This window comes from Stigmatopora argus, chromosome 1 (genome assembly GCF_051989625.1).
Source record: "Stigmatopora argus isolate UIUO_Sarg chromosome 1, RoL_Sarg_1.0, whole genome shotgun sequence".
In the NCBI taxonomy this organism is placed as follows: domain Eukaryota; kingdom Metazoa; phylum Chordata; class Actinopteri; order Syngnathiformes; family Syngnathidae; genus Stigmatopora; species Stigmatopora argus.
In genome coordinates this window covers 29,966,484-29,981,614 of record NC_135387.1, presented here as the reverse complement: position 1 = coordinate 29,981,614, position 15,131 = coordinate 29,966,484, and the positions used below count along the sequence as shown (strand labels likewise).

At 44.3% G+C, this 15,131-nt stretch overlaps 1 protein-coding gene and 1 long non-coding RNA gene across 2 annotated transcripts in view; both read left to right on the top strand.

The window, feature by feature from the left end:
* Positions 1–15,131, top strand: part of LOC144074201 (uncharacterized) — a 211,616-nt gene that overhangs the window by 104,808 nt on the left and 91,677 nt on the right. The window lies entirely within an intron of this gene.
* Positions 7,808–14,310, top strand: slitrk1 (SLIT and NTRK like family member 1). The gene has a single exon (XM_077615766.1). The coding sequence runs from the start codon at positions 8,744–8,746 to the stop codon at positions 10,853–10,855; it is 2,112 nt and encodes a 703-aa protein (XP_077471892.1). The 5' UTR covers positions 7,808–8,743; the 3' UTR covers positions 10,856–14,310.

The following is a 15,131-nucleotide window of genomic DNA, read 5'->3' as shown; positions in this document are numbered from 1 at the left end:
CAATCGGTCACGAATCACGATCGTCGAGGCGGAGCCGGCGATCCACTCGCGTTTTCAAGTGGCCTCCGTCACCGAGGGCGCCGGAGCCAGACGCGTCGGCGCTTTTGCGATTCCATGGGAAGGAGCGGCTCACTAGCTCCGGCTGATTTAACCCAGATGAACTGGCTGCCATGGTAACAAGCATTAATTGCGGCACCTTAAAACATAAGACTCCTCCAAACCAATTGAATTTCAAATGGATAGACGCGCATCACCCGACTTTTTGAGGGTGGATTATGGATAAAAGGGCGAGGGCCGGTCCAGAGGACACCGAGTGGAGCCCGGGCTAGCAAATAGATAAAGAAGCTTACAGCTTTATTCAACATTTTGAATATCGTAAGCCTTTCAAACTTAAAAGATCAGTGATAGCCGGCAAAAGAGATTCCGGCTTAGAGAACGGGAGATTTTTGTTTCCGGAGTTGGCGTTTTAAAATGCACAACCTCGGAACAATGATCTGCGACGAGGGTGCCGTATACGTGGATGGCGATATAACGGTGGATCAGGGCGCCACCATCATACCTAGGGATGACAAACTAAACCGCTACGGAGACACTTCCTGGTTGTACTGCTCACGTGACTTCCTTTTTGAATTTGTCTACGTGCAGGCAACACCCTTTCGGAATTTTTGATTCATATAATATCTCAGAAATACCATGAGCGATGATTTTTATTAAGAATTTCCTTTGAAATTAACACATTTGTACTCCCTATTAAAACCATGAATATGCAAGTGAAAATTGGGAATCAGGGGAGCGGCTTATACGCGAGAAATAGTAAAATTCAACAGTTTTAAGGCAGTTTTAAGAGTCCGGATTATATGCGGAGGCAGGTAATATGCAAGAAAATACGGTATGCATATACACACACACATACATACAAACACATTTGCACATGCACACACATTCACATTCACACACATACACAAAAACACACACACACATACACAAAACACAAACACACACATACACATCAGGGGCAGTTTATACGCAAGAAATTGTAAAATTCCAAAATTTTAAGCCACTTTTAAGGGTGCGGATTATATGCGGCTTATATGCGGAGGCAGCTAATTTGCGAGAAAATACAGTATACATATACACATACACATCAGGGGGCGGCTTATACGCGAGAAATTTTAAAATTGAAAAATTTCAAGGCATTTTTTAATTAAGCTAGTATCTCACGTTTATTTATTTATTCATGTTTATTTACTTATATGTATTTATTTATGTTTATTTATTTATATTTATGTTTATTTATTCATATTTATGTTTATTTATTTATATTTATGTTTATTTATTTATATTTATTCATATTTATATTTATTCATATTTATTTATATTATTTTTTTATATTTATTTTTATATTTATTTATATTTTTGTATATATTTATTTATTCATTTATTTATTTATTCATTAACTTATTTATTACCTATTTATTTATGTCTACAATTTCTGTGTCTGTATTCTCACCCTCTTGCTACTGTGACCTACTGCTAACCTTTCTCAGTACACTGTAAAAAATGTCGATCATGAAAGGTGAACTCCTTAAAAAGTCGATCTTGGAAGCCAAAATGTTTAAAGACGGCTGATCTACTGCTCGCAGGAACCTTCTGGAATTCTCAGTTCCTTCGCCGGCTTTGATGTTACCTAGTGTTCCGCCTTCGGGGGCTTTTGGGGTCTTCTGGGACGGAGGGTGGAGCATGCTTGTTGATAGCTGTGGATAGATTTTCAGTCAAACGTTTTGCTGAGTGCCCGTACGGACTTGTCGCTCAATAGCGCGCCAACGCCGGTCGGCGTACCTTTGCCAGTCGTATCGTCCTATCGACTCCCGTTGCGGACTTGACCTTGCTTTTTTTCCGTACGTGACACGTTGGCCTGAACCGGGAAGGTCGGTGTTCGTAGATTTGTACCCGCCAATTCAATAATAGAATCAAAAATAGATGATTAAGACACATACAGATCTAGAACTAGTGAAATTGTAGAAAAAAATAATCATTTATTATGTAAGGTTGGGGTGGGAGAGTGGTTAGTGCGTCGGTATGACGGTTTTTGGTCGAGGGTTCGATCCCAGACATGCATGCTGGGTAGCATTTTCCATCCAATTATAGTAATATTCGCTTTCTGAGATCTTTTATGTTTTTCTGAATATTTTTTTTCTCGAAAAATGACAACTTTTTGGAGTTTAAAAGACAAAAACAGCCTAGTGATATTTTTGTCCACACGTCTTTTTTAGCGAACAAACTCTAAATGTTATTTTTTTTGCTAATTAGACTGTTTTAATTTTTGCAGAAATGTGCTTTAGGCAGTTAAAGGGTGTACGATGAAATTCAAGCAAAAAAGTTATTCAAAAAGTACAAAGCAAAACAATATTCTAGAGAAAAGAAAAGAAAAAAGATAAACCCTTAAAGTCAAAATTGTAGATGGAATTTTTTTTATAAACGTAAAATTATAGTTAAAAAATGCTCTGGACCAAAAAAAAGGTAAAGTTAAAAATTTTGATTAAATTTTTTAATAATATTTTTATAATGTTAAAATTATTGTTAAAAATGCAAAGAAGCAAAAGATAAGAAAAAAAAGCTATAGTTAAAATTTTAGATTTAAATTTTTGTTAGTTTTTTTGTATAGTTTTAAAATAAAATTACAGTCAAAAATGCTCTGCCCAAACAAAAAAACACTTAAATTCTAAATTTTAGATTTAATTTTTCAATATTTTTTTAATAATATTAAACCGCACTTTCCTATTGTAAATACGCCCTTCCACTTTCCAAGCCCGCATTAACAATTGAATTCAAAGCTTTATTGCTATTGTCCATATGAACAAATACATGTGTTGTCCCAACAGAGCTAAAAAAAAATACTCCGACAAAGCTTTTTCAAACCACCTGCGCCGCCTGTAAACAACATTTCTATTTGGACCTAGACGTCTTCTTTGAAAATCAGCAGCTCTGCCTACCCAGAATTCCGATGTTTTTTTTAAAAACTCTCCGAGGAACGTCCAGACTTCTTGAGATGCGAATGAATCACTGCTTAGTCTCTCCATTGTGGAGCTTGCTGCATTTCTCACTGGACTGCAGTGCGTTAGACAGCATTGCTGAGTTTGCTTCTCAGGATGTTGTCCTTGACTTTAACCCGCGTTTTTCTTCCCTCGGCGGCTTCGGCAAATGCATGAGCGCACGGGTGTGAAAATACCAGCCCGGGGGCCAATTCTGGACCCTTCATTTTGTCCCATGAATAAATAAATGAAGTAAAAATGTTTTATTTTGGCAAGTTGACATAAACGATGGAACGAACCAATACTGTAAATAGTATTTACTCGCATATAAACCGCTTTTGTCGGACAAAAAAAATGATGTCTGAATTGAGGGCACGGCTTATATGCGCATGAAAACACGATTTGTCAAAAAACTGCATTTGACGGCGCCGTGACACGATGACGCCATGACAAAATGGCGCCAATGCGTCCACCGTGACGTCACAACACAAGAGAATTCTGGACCCTTCATCATTTTGTGCGATGAATAAATAAATGAAGTAAAAATGTTTTATTTTGGTAAGTTGAGATAAACGATGGAACGAACCAATACTGTAAATAGTATTTACTCGCATATAAGCCGCTTTTGTCGGACAAAAAATGATGTCTGAATCGAGGGCACGGCTTATATGCGCATAAAAACACGATTTGTCAAAAAACTGCATTTGACGGCGCCGTGACACGATGACGCCACGACAAAATGGCGCCAATGCGTCCGTCGTGACGTCACGACGCAAGCGAATACGGTCATTTATTTCAAAATTGAGAACAGATCAAACACTAAAGAAATTTTTTTTTGACTTCTATGAATGAAATTCATGAAAAAAACGTATCTTGCATAATAAATAATATATATAATATATTATTATAAAATTACATATATATATATATATATATATTTTTTAAATATTTTATTTATTTATTTTCTCTCAAATTGGTGGCCCGGGGGCCATCACTGGCCCGCCGCATCATTTTGTGCGATGAATAAATAAATTAAGTTTTATTTTGGCAAGTTCACATAAACGATGGAGCGAACCAATAATATTGAGCTATTACCCTGAAATTGACTCGCATGATCAGAACTCCGTTTTCATTATCGGTTTGATTTGATATCTAACTCGGAAATCAACATATTTGACAGGTCGACAGTTTGACAGTTCAATTTGCTTCACGTCATCTTTTTTCCCCAAAAATGTCAAGCAAAACTTTTGAAAAAGTTGTATTTCGTCAAACATCCTACTGTGAAAAGTATTTACTCGCATATAAGCCGCTTTTGTCTGACAAAAATTTGAAAGCGTCGTGATGACGCCACGACAAAATGGCACCATGCGTGCACGTGACGTCACGACGCAAGTTGATGCCGATACAGTCATTTATTTCAAAATTGAGAACAGATAAAACACGAAACAAAATTTATCTTGACTTCTATGAATGAAATTCATGAAAAACTGCAATTTGACGGCGCCGTGACACAATGACACCACGACAAAATGGCACCCATGCGTGCGCCGTGACGTCACGACGCAAGTTGATGCCGATATGGTCATTTATTTCAAAATTGAGAACAGATAAAACACGAAACAAAATTTATTTTGACTTCTATGAATGAAATTCATGAAAAACTGCAATTTGACGGCGCCGGGACACGATGACGCCACGACAAAATGGCACCCATGCGTGCACCGTGACGTCACGACGCAAGCGAATGCTGATACGGTCATTTATTTCAAAATTGAGTACCAATAAAACACTAAACTAAATATATTTTGACGTCTATGAATGAAATTCATGAAAAACATATCTTTCATAATAAATATGTATATTATTATTATAAAATTATATATATTTTTAATTATTTTTTAAAAAAAATGTATTTATTTATTTTTCTCTCACCTATTCCCAACACAATATATAACTTAAACTCAAAGACTACAATCGGCTTCAATAGACGTCCAATCCCTGTGGACTCGGAGGGTTGGAATCATGCCGTCAAGCCCCTCCCAGTCCAAATGGATTGGACGTCGACCGAGCGTCGAACTAATTAACAGCACAGAGTCACATTGCCCGATTGGACAGCAATAAATACACATTGCTTCAATTGCAGCCCCTGATTGGACACACATGGTCGTCAATGGCACGGGAATCCCACGGGTAACGAATCATTGGACTGAAATCCGGCTCTTCCAATAGAATTTGTGCTCTCCTCTGCACTCTAATCACAGTAATGCAAAATGACAGTATCTCTATCACATCATCATGCTGAGCTCCATGCAATTATTCCTTTGGGATAATGCATTTATATTCATAATCCAATTAAATTTGACTCTAAAAATGTTGATCTCCTGCTAGAAATACGAGTTATTTCTTTTGGGGATTATTCCGCATTTGAAATATTCGAAAATGCGCCACTTTTAGACCGTATAACTGACAGTGCCGTCACTGTGTTTAAGCAAACGAAGTATCGCACATCGGGCCGCCAAGTGGTCAAGGGGCCACACAGCATTTTTTAGGTAGCTATTTGTGCACAATTGTCATGCTATTCGTCAGATAATTACCGTATTTCCTCGCATATACACCTTATTTGTCGCTAAAAAAGATGACTGAATCGAGGGTCCGGCTTATATGCGCACAAATTAGACTTGACAAACGAGCGCGCTACGGACACACTTCCTGGTTGTACTGGTCACGTGACTTTCTTTTTGAATTTGTCTACGTGCAGGCAACAACTTTTTAAAGTGTGCATTCCAGCAGACGATACTTTCGATTCATACAGTATCTCAGAAATATGATTTTTCTTTAAATGTTCCTTTCAAAGTAACACTTTACTACTCCCTATCAAAACCATGAATATGGGGGTGATAATTGCGAACCAAAGGGCAGCTTATACAAGAGAAATTGTCAAATTGAACCATTTTAAGGCTATTTTAATGGTACATCTTATACGCGGAGGGGGCTAATATGTAGGAAAATACTGTATACATATACGCATGTATCTACATACACACACACATACACGCACATACTTACACACTTACACACATACACACATACACACATACATACACACACATACACACACATACATACACACACACACACACATACACACATACACACACATACACACACACACATACACCCACACACACATACACCCACACACACATACACACATACACACACACATGTACATACACACACGTACACACACACATACACCCACACATACACACACACATACACACATACATACACACATACACATACACACATACACACATACACACATTCACACATACACACATTCACACATTCACACATACACACATTCACACATACACACAAACACAAACACATACACACATAAACACATTCACATAAACACATACACACATACACATTAACACATACACACACACACATACGCACACATATACGCACACATACACACATACACACATACACACACATACACACACACATACACACACATACACACATACACACGTACATACACATACATACACACACATACACACATACACACACACATACACACATACACACACACATGTACATACACACACGTACACACACACACATACACCCACACATACACACACATACACACACATACACACATACATACACACATACACACATACACACATACACACATTCACACATTCACACATACACACATTCACACATACACACAAACACAAACACATACACACATACACATAAACACACATACACATAAACACATACACACATACACATTAACACATACACACACACACATACGCACACATATACGCACACATACACACACACATGTACACACACACATACACACACACATACACACACATACACACATACACACGTACATACACATACATACACACACATACACACACACATACACACATACACACACACATACACACATACACACACGTACATACACACACATACACACACACACATACATACACCCACACACACACACGCACAAACGCACATTCACATACATACACACATACACACACACATTATCACACACATACACACATACATACACACACATACACACACATACACACACATACACACACATACACACACATACACACATACACACACATACACACATGCATACATATACATATGTATACACTCAAATACACACATGTACACACACACACGCATGCACATACACACACGTACACATATACGCACGCACACACACGTACACGCACACACACAAACACATGCACATACACAATCACATACACACGCACATTCACACACACACACACACACACTATGAAATATTTTTCTATTCTTCCCTTTTTGTCCATAATAGAGCGCATTTTTTTTCAATTTCATTTCTGTCTTGTCCACAACTGGGGTGGTCTGGGGGACCCACAGACTCCCTGCCCACATCCCCCAAACACCCTAGAAACGCCCCTGACCGCAGCTCGACTAAACCCACACACTCTCTGCCCATGTGTGCGTGTATTATTTAGTGTGTGTGGTTGACAAGAACACTGATGTAACCTGATAATATTCTCAGACAGCCATTTTCAAAACACACGCAGGAAATACAAAAAAAAGCTTGTTAAAACTTCGCGAGATGGAGTTATCGGAAACCCGAGTGGAGCGTACCGCACGCGTGCGCGTTTGCGTGCGCGCGTGTGTGTTGTTCCTCGGTTGATTAAAAAAGAAGAAGAAGAAGAAGCGGAGGAGGAGGAGGAGGAGGAGTAGAATCCAAACAAACAGCTAATGGAAATCTTTGCCCATCCCGCTCCCTTTTGTCTCTCTTTCTGGCGGCGCCGTCGTCGTCTCCGCAAAGCATCTGAGGAGGGAACACGTCACGCACACATGCGCATACGAGCTGACGCATCGGTTCAGACGCTTTTCGCCGAGCTCCAGCTCGCCCGTGGCGGATTCCAGACTTTTTCTTCACCCCCCACACCTTGCATTCAACAGTGTCCCTTTCCCAGACCTGACGGACCGGGTGGGATTGCGCAACCCGGGGGGGGTTGTTGGACCGCCTCTTGGAATTCTGGGACTCGGACACTTTGCCGCAAAGTGAGAAGACGAGTCGGACGGCGACCGATCACCCGCGGAATCGGCGCAACTTTTGGCGCAATCCGCCAGATTTGCCGTTTGGACGTCTGGGTTTTTTTAAGGGTGCGCGGACTAAAGTAGAGGGAGGATATTCTGGTGGGTTTTGTCCTTTTTTGGGGGTGGGGGGCATCCCGCTCTTGTTCGGCGCCGTTGGGAGATGTGACGGGGAAAGGGTGGGGGGACGGAGGGGGGGGGCAAATGCGGGTGTTTTCCAGCCAAACCTCGGCTCGGCACCTGGGTTCCCTCCAACGACAAGACGAGCCATTCCGCTCCTTCGTTTTTTCCTTTTTCGTTTTTTTTTTTTAAACCGCCAAGGTCAGTGGTTTCATCCGCGGGGAGGATGTGCCGGACTTTCGCTGGCAGCGACCCCCGCCGCCGCCCCCCCTCCGCCGGTTTTTAACTGAAGCCGCCGCCAGCAGGCGAGCGGGTTAGATGCGTTCTTCGGAGAAGGGCGCCTCATCCGAGCGCGTGGCCGATTTCCCGCCCGTCGGCGGCTCGAAACCGGGGGCTCGGCGTTGAGAGAAGAAAAAAAAATGCTGCTCTGGGTGGTCCTGCTGAACGCGGCGGCGTTGTGTGTCGCCAACGGGAACGTGACGCGAGACGTGTGCCAGGAACGGATCTGCCAGTGCGCCGAGGTGGAGGGTGACGTGCACGTCGGATGCGAGAAGCGGAGCTTCACCACGCTGCGGCACCTGAGCGGGCCCAGCTCGCATTTCTACCACTTGCTGCTGCACGGGAACTCGCTGTCCAGGTTGTTCCCCAACGAGTTCGCCAACTTTTACAACGCCGTCAGCCTGCACCTGGAGAATAACGGTCTTCACGACATCGTCCCGGGTGCGTTCTTGGGTCTACAGTTGGTCAAGAGGCTACACATCAACAACAACAAGATCCGTTCCTTCCGGAAGAGCACCTTCCTGGGTTTGGATGACCTGGAGTACCTGCAGGCGGACTTTAATCTTCTGAGGGAGGTGGACCCGGCCGTCTTCCGGGACCTGAACAAGCTGGAGGTGCTGATCCTGAACGACAACCTGATCAGCGCGCTGCCGGCCGACGTGTTCCGGCACGTGCCCGTCACGCACCTGGATCTGCGGGGGAACCGGATCAAGACCTTACCCTACGAGGGGATCCTGGAACAGATCCCGGGGATCGTGGAGGTCCTCCTGGAGGACAACCCGTGGGACTGCAACTGCCAACTTGTGGCCCTCAAGGAATGGCTGGAGAACATCCCGCCCAACGCGCTCATCGGGCGGGTGGTCTGCGAGGCGCCCACCGGGCTCCAGGGCGCCGACCTGAACGAGACGGCGGAGGTCGAGCTGTGCCCTTCGCTGAGGGGCGGCGCCGACACCAGCCTGGCGGCGCCCCCCACTCGGGATCAGACCCCCAGCCCCTTGGCGCCGGGCTCGGCGGACGCTCCCGACCCCACTCCGCCCACGGCGCCCACGTCGGGAAGTCACGGCGCAAAGAGTCGCTCCAAGTCGCGGGAGAACTGGCAACTCAAGACCAAGCCCACGCCCACGGGCGCCGACCACGATAGGGAGTCGGCGGTGGCCAACGCCACCTGCCCGCCGCCGTGCAGCTGCAAGCTGGTGGGCTCGCGGCGAGGCCTGGGGGTCAACTGCGAGGGCAGGAAGATGGAGAGCCTGGCTAACTTGAAACCCAGGCCCTTAGCGGCCCACGAGCTCAACCTGCGCGAGAACAACATCCACGCGGTGAAGAAGAACCACCTCCTGGGCTATACCAGTCTCAACCTGCTGGATCTGGGCGGGAACAACATCAAAGTCATGGACAATGGCACCTTCCACAACCAGAGCGAGTTGAGGTGGCTGTACGTGGATAAGAACTACCTGGATACGCTCCTAGCCGAGATGTTCCTGGGCCTGGTCAACCTGGAATACCTGAGTTTGGAATACAACGACATCCAGCTGATCGTGGCAGGCGCCTTCACCCCCATGCCCAACCTGAGGGTTCTATTCCTCAACAACAACTTGCTCAAATCATTGCCGGCCGATGCCTTCCTTGGGATTTCTTTGTCCAAAATCAGCCTGCATAATAATTACTTCTCCACCCTGCCCGTGCCGGGGGTGCTGGAGCAACTCAACTCCATCATCCAGATCGATTTACACGGGAACCCCTGGGATTGCTCCTGCAACATCGTGCCCTTCAAGCAGTGGACCGAGCGACTGGGCGCCGACGTCATCGTCAGCGACCTCAAGTGCGAGTCGCCCGAAGAGTTCTGGAAGCGAGACTTCCGCTACGTGCGGAACGACCTGATGTGTTCCGGGCTCTACCAGCGGATCCCCCCGGGGCCCACCTCCCTGTCCAAAAACAGCACCTTGGCCCTGGACTCGGGAACCCGCTCAAACTCTTACGTGGAACCCAACCGGGTCTCCATTTCGGTGCTGGTCCCCGGGTTGCTGCTGGTTTTCGTCACCTCGGCGTTTACCGTGGTGGGCATGCTGGTCTTCATCCTGCGCAACCGCAAGCGCTCCAAGCGGCGGGACGGAAACTCCTCGGCGTCCGAGATCAACTCCCTGCAGACCGTTTGCGACTCGTCGTACTGGCACAGCGGGCACTACAACGCCGACGCGGGGGCGCACCGGGGGTTTGACTGTACCACGCAACTCTCCGCCGCCAACGACGCGTGAGAAGGGGGGGCCGGACTGGATTTACGCGGACTCATTGCGCCCTATCGCTAGTTTCCCCCGCCGGTTGGTGTACGAATCCACCCTCGGACCCCCTAGAGAGTAATCCTGCCCTAGCGCAAATCAAACGACAGATTCGGAGGCCTGGCGCGGGGGGGGGGAAAACAGGCCGTGCGTGCGCGGGGGTGCACGAGCGCATGAATGTAAATGTAAATATTCGGGCCGGTGTATCATATGCATGACAATATTCCTGCATGGTTTCAAACACACGCTCTCATAGCGCGCGGCCCAGGAACCATGACCATGACCATGACCATGACCGCCAATGAGGAGGCTAACTCCGCCCCCTTTCATGCTCCATCGATATGACGACTATCTATAAATATATAAATAGATATAACCAGAGTAACGCATATATGACTATAACAAAGTGCCATTTCTCTATTTTTGTGAAACTGCAGTTAGACTTTGTATTTGTTGTTCTAAAAATGTCTGGGGTGACGGAGAGGAGAAATATGAAATATTACAGTGGTACCTCTACTTACGAAACCCGCATTTTACCCGGCATATTACAGTGGCCCGGCGGCTTGAGTGGTTAGCGCCTGGGCCTCGCAGCTCTGGGGTCCTGGGTTCAAATCCAGGTCAGTCCACCTGTGTGGAGTTTGTATGTTCTCCTTTGGCCTGTGTGGGTTTTCTCCGGGTACTCCGGTTTTCTCCCACGTTCCAAAAAAACGTGCATGCTAAGGTGGTTGGACACTCGAAATTGGTTGTTTGTCTCATCGTGCCCTGCGATTGGCTGGCCACATTCAGGGTTTACCCTGCCTCTAGCCCGGGACACAGCTGGGATAGGCTCCGGCACCCTCTGCAACCCATTTGGGTAGAAAATGGGTCTGTAAATTAAGGGAAATGTTTCAAATATTGGTTAAAATGTGTTATATGTGCTGTGGGGAGTTTGTATGTTCTCGTTGAGCCTGCGTGGGTTTTCTCCGGGTACTCCGGTTTCCTGGTTGGACACTCAAAATTGTCCCTAACTAGTGATTGGTTGTTTGTCTCATCGTTCCCTGCAATTGGCTAGCCACCGATTCAGGGTGTACCCCGCATCTAGCCCGAAACACAGCTGGGATAGGCTCCGGCACCCCCTGCAACCCATATTCCAAAAATTTTCCCTAGCTATGGTGTCCCCCACCTCTGGCCCAAAGTCAGCTGGGATAGCCTCTAGCACCCCCCGCGATCCTAAAGTGGTTCAGAATATGAATGAATGAGGCATTTTACGCATTGAATTAGCATATTATGTTCCTAAAACCCTTTTAAAAATGTTACAAAATTCTACCAATCTTGTCTAAAATATGCATATATGGGAAAAATATATATAGAAACATAATTTCTTATTAAAATGAATATAAAATGCAAGCACTATTTCCATTGGGTGGAATTGCGAGTGGTAGCTGAGTAAACAAATGTAAACACAAAACTTAGAATTATGTTACGCACACTCAGAAAAATTCTAATTTCTGATCATCTGTCTGAAATATGCTTATATGGAAAAAAATAGAAAATATATAGGAAAATAATTTCTTAAGCCATTAAAATTAATATAAAATGCAAGCACTTTTTCCATTAGGGTGGAATTGCGAGTGGCAGCTGAGTAAACACGAGCGTAAACACAAAACTTAGAATTATGTTACGCTTACTCAGAAAAATTCTAATTTCTGATCATCTGATCAGCCATTATCATTATTATTTTTTTTAAAAGCCAAAAAGGTGCTATTAGTTGTTCTGGCCTCTAGTGGGCGCCATTTTCGGGTCAGACTGCCGCTGTCCCCCCGTCAAACCTGTTGACATCTACCCTTCTATAGGCTAGCTCTAACGTCCGCCTGCGGTATGTTAAGCTAACCTCAGTTCAGGCATCCTGGAGGTGTAGCTTCCTTTTATAGCCAATGGAAGGCTAGCGTGGTCTTGCGAGACAGCCAATAGGAAAGCAACTCTACCCAGACAATGAAAAAAATAATTAACTAATTAATTAACAATGTTTGATGTTGTGTAACTTTTTTTTGGAGCAAAATGGGTTTTGTAACCTGAATCATTTGTAAGGAGAAGAATTAGTAAGCAGAGGTACCATTGTATTTAAAAAGCTGTCGGTGCATGTTCTTTTTTTTTCCTGCTCTTATTTGATTGTTGATGATTATCGGGGTTATTTATACCGTTCTAGACGGTGCGGGGTGTAGCACTCCAGGCCCGGCCAATCACACGCACGTCTGCGCGGTCCATCCTTCTTTCTGAATGTATATGGTGTTACTTTCAATGGCGTGCCAACGGTCGACGACATGCATACTAGCATGACGTCGCTTGGATGCTTCTACCGCAAAAGTTGATGTAGCTCAACCGTTCTGTGGTTTTTGTGTGTCTATGATATAGCGGGAGGAAATTCAAAACAACTACAAAAAAATCATTTCAACGGGGGGTTTGGTACCATCCTATTTTTTCAAAAATTTAGCCTACGCTAGAAGGATTCCGTCTATGTCAACATTGCCGGTAAATATAGCCTAGATTGCTTTTTATTGTGGAAAAAAAAACAAAATAATACATTTTTTTTTTGGTTTTAAGATATCTAACCTTGTACAAATATTTCATTGTATATGCTTGAAGTATTCTATACCGGGGGAACATTTCTTGCATTTGTGGAATGTGATCAGCGGTGGTTTTAAAAAAAAACGCGGGTGATTTTTTTTTTTCAACCCGCGTAAATGCCACTTTCAAAAAAAAAAAGATGGAGGCACACTTACCAACAACGGCAGGCCTTTTTTTTGTATTTCCGTGTTCGGCTTGATGTAAAAAAAAAAAAAAAAAAAAAAAAACATACCCGCGTTTCTGCATTTTCTGCCTAGGCTTCAAAAATACCGACCTTCCAATTAAATTCCGCTTAGCCGCCATGGTTAAAGGCGAGCAGGTTAAGTATAAAGAGCTGCAGTGAGATGGGCGCGTCGGCCCAAATTAGGCCAACGCACCTCCCCCGAGAAACAGTTGAGCGCTGTCCTGGTGCTGAATCACTTCTTTTGTCTCCTTGTCCGCAGAGATGTGCCAACATTTGCATCCGTGAAGCCCCCCTTAGCCCCTCCCCCCTTAACTGTTATCGCCCCAAAATTAACAATTTTGCAACAAAAAGGGATTTCAGTCCTCAAATGATGGGAATTCAAAGTTTTTTTTGGTTCCCGTGCTGTGGATTTGCTTTGACCTACTGACCTTTTGACCTTTGATCCCTAAGGACACAGTGAATCTGTGACTCATCGATTTAGCTAGCCGGTTCATTTGATTTGACTCCGCCCCCTAACCCCCAACCCCCTTTCGTGGTGTTTTGTTTTCATTTTCCAGCGCTGTGTTTCAAATGACATTTTTATGCTTTGCGATATTTGACATGCTTCTATTTTGTTAAATAAAGTGTGGTTGAGGTGGAGTGAAAACGTCTTGTGATTGGAGGGATTTGGGGTGGAATTTATTCGGGTTGCAGGTGGTTTGGGATTTTGCGGAGGATTTGGGGGAGGGGCCTCGTGGTAGAGTTGGGGGATATTTGGCATTTTATAAAGTACACATGTAGGATTAAGGCCTTTCAGGCAGTGGCGGTTCTAGTTCATTTTGAGCCAAGGGCGGATAAACCCCGCCCCCCCCCCCCCCATGTTTTGACATTATCGTTTAATCATAGCAAATTTTCTAATACATTTGTTTTCCCTCTTAAAAAAAAAAATATGATCATAAATAAAATAGGCGGGCCAGCGGTAAGCGCGTGGGCTAACCTGTAGTTAGCCGGGATAGGCTCCAGCACCCCCGTGACCCTTGAATGAATTAAAATATAAACAAAAAATAGCCGATCACAATCCTTGTGAGGATAAGCACCATAGAATATGAATAGATGACTGAGACAAAAAAAATATATATTTTTAGAAAATTTTCTGACAGCTTTCCCCCTGTAAATTTTCTCTCCAGGCTTGCGTGGTTTTTCTCCGGGTACTCCACTTTCCCCCCACATCCATAAAAAATGCATGCTAGGCTAATTTAGCACTCATACTTGTCCCTAGCTAAGATTTGTTGTCCTTTCTCTCCTCGTGCCCTGCGATTGGCCCTTGCCTGCTTCCCAAAGTCAGCCGGGATAGGCTCCGGCACCCCCACGACCCTTTTGAGGATAAGCAGTTTGAAAAATGAATGAATAAAAATTCATGTAAACATAAAATAGCCATTTTTTCATTTAGTATTACCTGAACTGTAACCAGTGGAGGAGTGGTTAGGG